Source organism: Macaca thibetana, chromosome 15 (assembly GCF_024542745.1).
Source record: "Macaca thibetana thibetana isolate TM-01 chromosome 15, ASM2454274v1, whole genome shotgun sequence".
Taxonomy (NCBI): domain Eukaryota; kingdom Metazoa; phylum Chordata; class Mammalia; order Primates; family Cercopithecidae; genus Macaca; species Macaca thibetana.
In genome coordinates, this window is record NC_065592.1 from 21,696,231 (window position 1) to 21,707,682 (window position 11,452).

Genomic DNA, 11,452 nt, shown 5'->3' on the forward strand with positions numbered 1-11,452 from the left:
ACACAGGGGTCTTCTTTCACAAGAACAAAGGTTTCCTTGTGTTGGGAGCCTTTCTGTTAATTGTATATAAACTGGTTGATTTGCCAAGCTCATAGGCAGGATGGCAGAGAAAGGGGCTAATGTGTTAAAATGAAATTTTTTTCCTGGGTAGGTACAAGGAATGAATATTTTTGTTCATAACTAAAGGTTTGTCTTCTGTGCTAGCAAACACAGAAACAACCATGAAACCCCTATATTTAATGCCTCTGCTTGTTGCTTCTTCTTTTCTATACTGTAGCTTTTCTTGAATAATTTTATTTCTCCCTTTCTTTTCTATCACGCATCAGTCGCTGAAAATTATGGTAATCTAAACAGGTGTATATATTTTATTTTTCATAAACAATATGAATGTATTTCTTAAATGCGGAGTGGTTTTGGCTGCTCATTCTCATTGCTCGTGTGTGTATGCCTGGTGGTGTATGGCAGTGGATGACGAATGTGAGATTTTCTGTTGTAATAGCTCTACTCTAGTATTTCTCCATCCTTGGCCTCCATAGTAGGCCAAGGCAACTATGTGGTTTGAAAGAGAGCCAACAAAAGTCTGCATCAGGAATCCTGGAGTTTGTGCTGCCTCTGCCATTCATTCACTGCCTTTATAACCTTGGATAAGCCATATACATTTCTTGTGTCAAATTTTCCTCATTTGCAAAGTATAGGTCTTTGGAAAGAGCAAGTTTACACATCTGAAATAAACAAACAAAAAGGACAAAATCATTGTCTTCATGGAGATTATAATCATGGTAGAGGAATAAAAAGAAATATAACTGAAAATTAAATTGTATTGTATGTTAGAAGGTAATAGTTATTATATTATTAGGTTGGTGCAAAAGTATTTGCTATTAAAAGTACTGGCAAAAACCACAATTACTTTTGTACCAACCTAATAGTTTCCCAGGGTTGCTGCTACAAACCACAGAGTGAGTGGTTTAAACAACAGAAATTTATGTTCTTACAATGTTAAAAGCTAGAAGTCTGAAATCAAAGTGTCAGCAAGGTTCTCGAGTTTCTCCTGAGGCCTCTCTCCTTGGCTTGTATGCCATTCACCTTCTCCTGGTGTCCTCTAGCATCCTCTTTCTGCACCTTGCTGGGCCCTAATCTTGTCTTCACATAAAGATACTGGTCATATTGTATTAAGTCCTACTCTAATGACCTAATTTTAACCTAATTACTTCTTTAAAGACTATCTCCAAATACAATCACATTCTGAGGTACTATGGATTAGGACTTTAACGTGTGAATTTTGGGGAGCACAATTCACTCTATAATAATAATTATTCAAAAGTCTATAATTACATTTGGGAGTGCAGGGGCATAATTCAGTATTAATGGGATATTGAGGATAGGCTTGACAGAGATGGTAACATCTGCACAAGTTGTGAAGGAGCACCACGAGTGGACGTTGCAGATATCCTGGAAGAGTGTGATTCACTAGAAGGAATAGTCAACAGAAAGGCCCTGAAGTTGGAATGACCGGAGATGCCCAAGGGTCAGTGTCTATAAGAGAGAACAGTGATATGGCCAGGGCCATAGCAGTGGCATTGCATTTTTGAGGGCCTTATGGGTGATGAAAAAGACTGGGCTTTTACTCAGAGTATTGGAGAGCCACTACAAGAACTGAGCAGACATATGATCCGATCAGAACCATGCTTTCACATGTGCACTCAGCCTGCTGCATTGGGAATAGATGGTAGGCCAGTGTTTCTCAACCTGGATGACATGGACATCTGGGGTCAGAAAATTCTTTGTTGAAGGAGCCCGTTTTGTACATTGTAGGCTGTTTAACAGCATCCCTGCTATCTACCTGCTAGATGCCTACAGCCTCCTGCCTGCCAGTTGTAACAACCAAAAGTGTCTCAAAAAATTATCAAGTGTGTGCTGGGGAAGGATTAATGACTCCAAGTTGAGAACCACTGTTGTAGGTGGAGCAGAAGAAAAGCTAAAATATCATCGTGGAATTCCTTGTAATAATCTTGGCTATAAATAATAGCTTGAATCATCATGGCAGCATTCTAGATATTTTGAAGGTAGAGTCAACCGATTTTAGAGGTTGCCAATGAACTGGATGAGAGGTATGCAAAAAGATTCAAAATGACACTGCGTTTTATGCTCTGTGCAACAAGAAGAATGTATTTACCTCTTACTCAAACAGGGAAGACTTTGAGTGGAGCAGGTTTAGAATAAACACAGACTCTTCATACAAAGTAACAGGAGGTAAGGTTAAACACATCTACACATATACTAATGTGTATAGAAGTGTGTGAGTTTGTGAAAATGTCTTCTAATTTCTATTTTTTCCTAAGAATTAGTGAGCAGAATCATTATCATCTGAGAGTAAGGATAGAACAGAATGTGTTAGATAATAAAAGCAAAGGTATAGAATAGAATTACAGAGGAGTGTAGGTTCTTATATGATGTATTATCAATATAATTCTGAAGACATTGACTGCAACGCCTCCCTAATAAGTATTGAGTGTTACTTTTAATGACGTCTCTTTATGAATTCCTCTGAATATTTTTCAAACAAAGTCAGAGTCGGTATGCTTTTGGATCTGTCTACTTGCTATTGTTCTGAGCCAAACAAACAATTTTTGCAATGGCCAAAACAATCTCCGTTCCTCCAGAAATACATTATTTGCTTTCTTATGAGGAACTGATAGTAAAATTAAGATAAAAAGCAGTGTTTTAGGCTATTCTCTTAACTTCACGCATGCTCATAATTAGGAACCATCTCTAAAAAGTAAGACATCTACTTTGAAGAATTGTGTTGGTTTCCAAAGATCTATCTTGCATTAGAGACAGGACTAACTGCACTTGAGTCCAACTTCTGTCAGTGCCCACTTCAATTCCCCATGGAACTCGCATTACTGTTTATTAGAAAATATTATTTACTCCATACAATGCTTCTGAAAATGCTCCCTGATTCTAATGTGACTCTGCCATCAGAATACGATCCTTTAAGCACAGAAAATCACACAAGTTTACTGAAGCTTGGGCTGAAATCAGTCCCCTGGTCTGAGAGATCTCACCTGATGACCATGCTCTCTCTTGTTAGCAATTCCACCTGACACTAGTTGTTTCCTGCTCTGCAGCTACACCAAGCTCTTTCCCACCTTAGTGCTTCTGAACAGTATGATGATTTTAAACATTCACTTTTTCAAAAACTCTTACACAGCCATTTCTTTGACAATGCCAGAAACTGTCAAATGTGCATTACAAATATTAAATTAACCTTCATAACAAAGTTATTATTATCCCCATTGTATAGATGAGGAAACTAGGACATCTCAGAATTAAGTAACTTCCCCAGTGTGACGCAGTGTAGCAGACATTATTGATATACACCAATATTCCCTCTGGTGTCCCACATTCCAGCTATCAGCACTGGAATCTCTTTTTCTTAGAGTTTTCCCTGGTTATAGGAGCTTCACCCAAGCACAGAGCAGACCATGACATCTGAGAATAAAGCTTTCTACTATCTAACCATACTCAACAATGCTGCATTGCATCACTGCCCAGATTCCTTGCTCTTTAGGTGGCATAACTTTGAGGTGGGCATTCTATACTTGTTGCTAGAGTTTCCCAGTAGGATCAAGACTTTGCTTCCTAACATTGGTAACTCATTTAAGAACCTTGCAATTATTGACTGTCTTCACTTCACTGTCTCGCTTCCCTATTTCTCTACTTGTCTTTCTGGTGATACTTTCCAAATAAATTACTTACACTCAAGTCCTTATTTCAGTGTCTACTTAACTGGGAACTCAAACTAAAACACAGCCATGAAATTGCAGAGTCAGGATTTTATTAAGTGGATATAGCTAAAGGGCCTGTATTAGTCCGTTCTCACACTGCTAATAAAGACATACCCAAGATTGAGTAATTTATAAACGAAAGAGGTTTCATTGACTCACAGTTCCACATGGCTGGGGAGGCTTCACGATCATGGCAGAAGGTGAACAATGAGCAAAGTCACGTCTTACATGGCGCAGGCAAGAGAACTTGTGCAATAGAACTCCCATTTATAAATCCATCAGGTCTCCTGAGAGTTATTCATTACCACGAGAACAGTATGGGAGAAACTGCCCCTATGATTCAATTATCTCCACCTGGCCCTGCCCTTGACAGGTGGGGATTATTACAATTCAAGGTGCGGTTTGAGTGGAGACACAGCTGAACCACATCAGGGTTTAATGCTCTTAACCAATACACCTGCCTCTTTAGAAGCAAATGGATGAGTACCCTACTCTGTTTTTCAGGAAATTATATCTTTGTAAAAACTGCAATCCTGGCTTTGAAAGGCTACAACTTTAATCTTTTGAGTCCTCAACATTTTATGAACAAGATCTGGCTATGAAATGAACAGACACTTCCCAAAAGAAGACGTACATGAAGCCAACAAACACATAAAAAAAAAAGCTCAACATCACTGATCATCACAGAAATGCAAATCAAAACTACAATGAGATATCATCTCACACCAGTCAGAATGGCTATTATTAAAAAGTCAAAAAATAGCAGATGCTGGCAAGACTGTGGAGAAAAAAAGGAATGCTTTTACACTGTTGGTGAGAGTATAAATTAGTTCAATCATTATGGAATACAGTGTGTCAATTCCTCAAAGACCTAAAGACAGAAATACCATTCGACCCAGCAATCTCATTACTGGGGATATACCCAAAGGAATATAAATCAATCTATTTTAAGGACACATGCACAGATATGTTCATTGCTGCATTATTCACAACAGTAAAGACATGGAATCAACCTAAATGCCCATCAATGATAGACTGGATAAAGAAAACGTGGGACATATACACCATGGAATATCATGTCCTTTGTAGGGAAATGGATGGAGCTGGAGGCCATTATCCTTAGCAAACTAACCCAGGAACAGAAAAGCAAATATTTCATGTTCTCACTTATAAGTAGGAGCTAAATGATGAGAATGCACGGACACATGGTGGGGAAACAACATAGACTGGGACTGTCAGAAGGCAGGTGATGGGAGGTGGAAGAGGATTAGGAAGAATGGCTACAGGATGCTGTGCTTAATAATTGTGTGATAAAATGATCTGTGCAGCAAACCACCATGGCACACATTTACCTATGTCAAAAACCTGCACATCCTGCACATATACCTTAAACTTAAAATAAAAGATACAAATAAAATAAATTTAAAAAGGAAAGCTGCACACCCTCCTAGGAAAATATACCTCTCCAAATATTCACTCAGTTATGGACAGGGAGCACAACGTTCAAAAGACTCACCTCTACCCTCCTTGGTGGAGCTAGAGCAATAGGAACAAAAGACAAAAAAATATACTCCCAAGAGAACATAACCAGAATCGAGTCAAGTAATTCCACTCCTTGACTGATCAAAAATCTTTTCAGAATATCTGACTGGCAGGATTTTATTATTGCTATGGCTGACTACTGTGTGTTTTCTATTCCTCTTTCTTGAAAGGTGATTTTTATCATGGTCTTTCTGTCCTTGTTTCACAATTGTATGTCCATTCTATATGTGTGTGTGTGGTGGTGATGAGGAGGGACAGATTACCTGCCAATTACTTCATGAATTCCTAGTCATTAAGAGTCATATAGTTTTTTTTCTTTTTCTTTTTTGAGATGGAGTCTTGCTCTGTTACCCAGGCTAGAGTACAGTGGCATGATCTCAACACACTGCAACCTCCACCTCCCAGGTTCAAGTGATTCTCCTGCCTCAGCCTCCCAAGTAGCTGGGGCTACAGGCGTGCACCACCATGCCTAGCTAATTTTTGTATTTTTACTAGAGATGGGGTTTTGCCATGTTGGCCAGGCTGGTCTCGAACTCCTGACTTCAGATAATCTGCCTGACTCGGCCTCCCAAAGTGCTGGGATTACAGGCATGAGCCACTGCGCCGATCTTCACGAGTCATATCTTGATTAGACAGAAAGGAATGCATGTAATCAGGGTATCTTTGCTTGTTTTGAGACAGAGTGTTGCTCTATTGCTCAGGCTGGGGTGGGTGGCACAACAATGGCTCACTGCAGCCTCAAACTCCTGGGCTCGAGCGATTTTCCCACCTCAGCCTCCTGAGTAGCTGGGAGTACAGGTGGGTTCTATTACAAATAAGTAGTTTTCTTTCTTTTTTTCTTTTTTTTTTTTTTTTTTTTTTTTTTTTTTTTAGCCACAGAGTCCAGGCTGGTCTGAAAATCCTGGCCTCCAGTGATCCTCCTGTGTCAGCCTCCCAAAGCTCTGGGATTACAGGCGTGAACCACTACACCCAGCCTCATCAGAATATCTTTGAGTTTAGCATGAATATAATGAGGGAGAGTATTTGTTGCAGGTATTTGTTGGCTAAAAGAATAGACTCTCAGAAGACAGCTTACTGTCTATCCAAATTCCATGCTTTCTTTTCATTGTATGGAATTCAAGTAAGATGTGGCTATCCAATCAGAGACTATGTTATCCAGTTCCCAATGCATCCAGGTTAGCCAAATGATGAGTTATTGCCAATAAAATGTGAACAGAAGTGATACGTGTAGTTTTGGCCTAGGAATTTAAGAAGAAAATGTGCTTTTTGGTAGCTTTAATTTTTTGGAATTAGAAAATTCTGAGGCCTGAAGGGAGGGTTGAGCCAAAAAATAGAAGGAGCCTGGATTCTTTAACACATGGAAGAAAGGTAAGCAAGAAAAACTGTATTTACTATTGTGTAAAACTATTACACAAGACAGAAATGCATTTCTGGCCCAGCATGATGGCTCATGCCTGTAATCCCAGCACTTTGGGAGGCGAAGGTGGGCGGATCACGAGGTCAAGAGATCGAGACCATCTGGCCAACATGGTGAAACCCCCTCTACTAAAAATACAAAAATTAGCTGGGCATGGTGGCGCATGCCTGTAGTCCCAGCTACTCAGGAGGCTGAGGATCTCTTGAATCCGAGAGGTGGAGGTTGCAGTGAGCCGAGATCGCGCCACTGCTCTCCAGCCTGGCAACAGAGTGAGACTCCATCTAAAAAACAGAAAAACAAAAACACACACAAAAAATGCATTTCTATTTTACTAAGTGTGATGGTTAGTACTGAGTGTCAATTTGATTGGATTGGAGGATGCAAAGTATTGATCCTGGGTGTGTCTGTGAAGGTGGTGGCAAAGGAGATTAACATTTGAGTCAGTGGGAAAGGCAGAACCACCCTTAATCTGGGTGGGTACCATCTAAATCAGCTGCCAGAGAATATAAAGCAGGCAGAAAAACGTGAAAAGGTAGACTGGCTAGGCCTCCCAGACCACATCTTTCTCCAGTGCTGGATGCTTCCTGCCCTCGAACATCAGAATTCAAGTTTTCAGCTTTGAGACTCGGACTGGCTTCCTTGCTCCTCAGCTTGCAGACGGCCTATTGTGGAACCTCATGATTGTGTGAGTTTAATACTCCTTAATAAACTATGATATATATATATGTGTGTGTGTGTGTGTGTATCTGTCCTATTAGTTCTGTCCCTCTAGAGAGCCCTGACTAATACACTAAGCCACTAATATTTTAGCACTTGTTAGTTACAGCCCCTAGGATTACTCTAATACAAAAATCATCACACAGTTGACTATTTGGTAAAGGTCTGTGCCTAAATGTCATCTCCTTATAGAAGCCTTCACCAAAAAACTCAACTTATTTTACATCTTCTGTCTCACTCTAACTCAGTACCTCTTTTATTAGTAACTCAAGACTTTCTATTACCTGCTTTTTAAATAAGTTTTTTGGGTATATCTATATATAGCCTCTCTCTACCACCACTAGCATATAAGCTCTATGTTGGCTGGAACTTTTTCCAATGGACTTACTGTTGTAGTCCCCAGTACCCAGAATAGTTTATGAAACATAGGATGTGTTCAATAAATATTGCTTGAAAGAATAATTACTTATAATCCTTTGTCTCTATATTCCAGATATACTCCCAAAGAAAATTGAGTTGGGTACTATTTGTGTTAGAAAATATTATTTCTGCTTTCCTTTCCACACCTGCATTGTCCATTTGTTTTCTTATTTTCTATCCAAGCCCTATTCCCTCAACATCTTCATTAGACAGGTATTGGTGAAAATCAACTTTGATAATCACTAGCAGTACTCCATTAGTCATGGGAAATCTGAGAACCATTGAAGTGAAGATTTACTGTATCACGTCTACAAATCACTGAGCACTTTATATGCACTATTTTATTTCAGTACTTCCTACTGTGTATGTGCAATGTAGGTATAAATACCTCCATTTACAAATAACAAAAAATGAGGTTCAGCATTTATGTACCATGCATAAGTTCACACAGATATGAAACATTAGAGTAGGATTCAAGTCAAGTTCTGGATGCAAACCCGCTGCTCTAAAAGCACATCATGCTTTTCCGCCCGCTCGCCGGTTCCACTGAATGCTGCTCTGGCTGCACCGTGCTCCCTTGGAGCTTCCGGCTCCTGCTAAGCTAGTGCCGCCGTAGTCTCCCTTCAGTTACCATCATGATTATCTACCGCGACCTCATCAGCCACGACGAGATATTCTCCTACATCTACAAGATCCGTGAGATTGCGGACGGGCAGTGCTGGGAGGTGGTGGGGAAAATGGTCAGTAGGATAGAAGGTATCATTGATGACTCGCTCATTGGTGGGAATGTCTCCGCTGAGGGCCCCGAGGGCGACGGTACCAAAAGCACAGTAATCACTGCTGTCGATATTGTCATGAACCATCACCTGCAGGAAACAAGTTTCATAAAAGAAGCCTACAAGAAGTACATCAAAGATTACATGAAATCAATCAAAGGCAAACTTGAAGAACAGAGACCAGAAAGAGTAAAACTTTTTATGACAGGGGCTGCAGAAAAAATCAAGCACATCCCTGTTAATTTCAAAAACTACCAGTTCTGTATTGGTGAAAACATGAATTCAGATGGCATGGTTGCTCTACTGGACTACCGTGAGGATGGTGTGACCCCACATATGATTTTCTTTAGGGATGGTTTGGAAATGGAAAAATATTAACAAATTTGGCAATTAGTTTGGATCTATCACCTGTCGTCATAACTGGCTTCTAATTATCATCCACACAACACCAGGACTTAAGACAAATGGGACTGATGCCATCTTGAGCTCTTCATTTATTTTGACCATAATTCATTCAGAGTGGAGGCATTGTTTTTAAGAAAAACATGTTGGCTGGGAGCAGTGACTCACACCTGTAATTCCAACACTTTGGGAGATCGAGGCGGGTGGATCACAAGGTCAAGAGATGGAGACCATCCTGGCCAACATGGTGAAACCGCATCTCTACTAAAAATACAAAAATTAGCGCGAATCTGTAGTCCCAGCTACTCGGAAAGCTGAGGCAGGAGAATTGCTTGAACCCAGGAGGCGAAGGTTTCAGTGAGCCGAGATAGAACTCCAGCCTGGCAACAGAGTGAGACTCCGTCTCAAAAAAGAAGAAAGAAAAACAAGTCACGTAGGTTGTCCAAAAGTAAAATGCATTTTAACCCAGTTGAGAGAATGCCTTTTAGTTTAATACATATTTAAACTAAATTCATCCTGTAGTGTTCCTGGAGAAGCTAGTGCCTGGTTGTAAGCTACTACTAGAAAGAATAAGACTCATCAATTAACTTCTACAGTGGAAACTACTTCTGGGACTGGAATATACAGAAGAATCAAAGGTTTTGATTGTGAGTTGCAATAAAGGGAAAGACCATGTTCATAGCAGTGCCAACATCTGAAGTGGAGCTTTACACATTTCATCACTGACAATGGAATTAGTTAACTGGAAGAGATTACCAAGAGAATAAAAGGAGACTAATTCAGTTGGAAAGAAAAAAAAAAAAAAAGCACATCATATATTGCCTAAAATAATGTTTGCATTCTGGCTCCCAGTCTTAAGTTCCAGCATACACTGTCTTGTATTATCTATTTTTGTGCTACAAAATATTTTTTTGCTTTTTAACTGAAGTATTTTCAATGTAATTTAGATATAATTTTTCCATAGAGAAATGCACAAATCATAAATGTTTTACTAGCATAATCCACACTCTTATCAAAGTGTAGAACATTCCCATCTCTCCATAAATTTCCTTTATGTCATTTCCCATTAATTATGCCTCCCACTATTGCTGAGGCAACCAAAGCTCTGATTGCCTATTCTAGTGCTTCATATAAATAAAAGCATACAAAAGATATTCTTATGTGACTGGTTTTATTTTCACTCAACATATGTTTAGAGGTTTCCTCATGTTGTTGCATGAGGATTTTCTGTTTGTTTGTTTGTGGGTTTTTTAATATACTGATTTGTATTCCATCATATAAATATATCACAATTTATGTATCCATTCTGTTGTCAAGGAACATATAGATGCTTCACAGTTATGAATAAAACCATTATGAACATTTGTGTTCAAGTCTGTTTGTGGATATATGTTTTTCTTTCTCTTGGGTAAATGCCCAGAAGTATGTATTAGTTTTCTAGGGTTGCTATAACAAATTACCACACACTTCATAGCTTAAAACAATGGAAATTTATTCTTTCTCAGTGGCCAGAAGTCTGAGATCACTTGTTGGCAGAGCAACTTTCCTTTGAAGTTTCTGGGGAAGAACCCTTCCTTGCCTTTTCACAGCTTCTGGGAGCTCCCATCAATCCTTGACATTTCTTGGATTGTGCTGTACCACTCCAATGCTGGCTTCCATCTTCAAGTGGCCTTCTTTTCGATGTCTTTATTTCCAAATCTTACCTTTTCTTTCTCTCATAAAGACATCAATCAATGAATTTAGAGCCAATTCTAAACCCAGAGTCCTTTCATTTAAAAATCTTTAACTAAAAACATCTGTAAATATTCTATTTTTAAATTAGGTAGCAGTCTGAGGTTCCAGATGAACATAAATTTGGGGGGAAACATTGCTGACTATAGTAAAATTGGTGCATATAGGTTACATGTCTGTTTTTTTTTCTGTTTCTTTGTTTTGTTTTGAGACAGAGTCTTACTCCATCCCCCAGGCTGAAGTGCAGTGGCACGATCTCGGCTCACTGTAACCTGCACCTCCTGAGTTCAAGCAATTCTTGTGCCTCAGCCTCCCAAGTAGCTGGAATTACAGGTGTGCCATCACGCCCAGCTAATTTTTGTATTTTTAGTAGAGACAGGGTTTTACCATGTTGGCCAGGCTGGTCTCGAACTCCAGACCTCAAGTGTTCTGCCTGCCTTGGCCTGGGCCTCCCAAAATGCTGGGATAACAGATGTGAGCCACCACACCCAGCCTAAATCATTTTCTAATGTATTTGTAACGTATGATTTTATTCCCAAAAGCATACATGAGAGTCAAGTTATTCCACCTTTTGTATTTGGTGTTGTCTTTAAGTTTTAAAATAATAACAGTGAATGGCAGTGGCATCTCATTGTAGTTTCAATTCCTGGCAGTTTGTG

The 11,452-nt window shown here is 39.4% G+C and overlaps 1 protein-coding gene across 1 annotated transcript; it reads left to right on the top strand.

Annotated features, from left to right (window-relative positions):
• Positions 1 to 8,519: 8,519 nt before the first annotated feature.
• On the top strand, positions 8,520 to 9,038 carry LOC126937266 (translationally-controlled tumor protein-like). Its single transcript, XM_050760689.1, has one exon. It carries the CDS (start codon positions 8,520 to 8,522, stop codon positions 9,036 to 9,038), a length of 519 nt encoding a protein of 172 aa, XP_050616646.1.
• Positions 9,039 to 11,452: the final 2,414 nt, after the last annotated feature.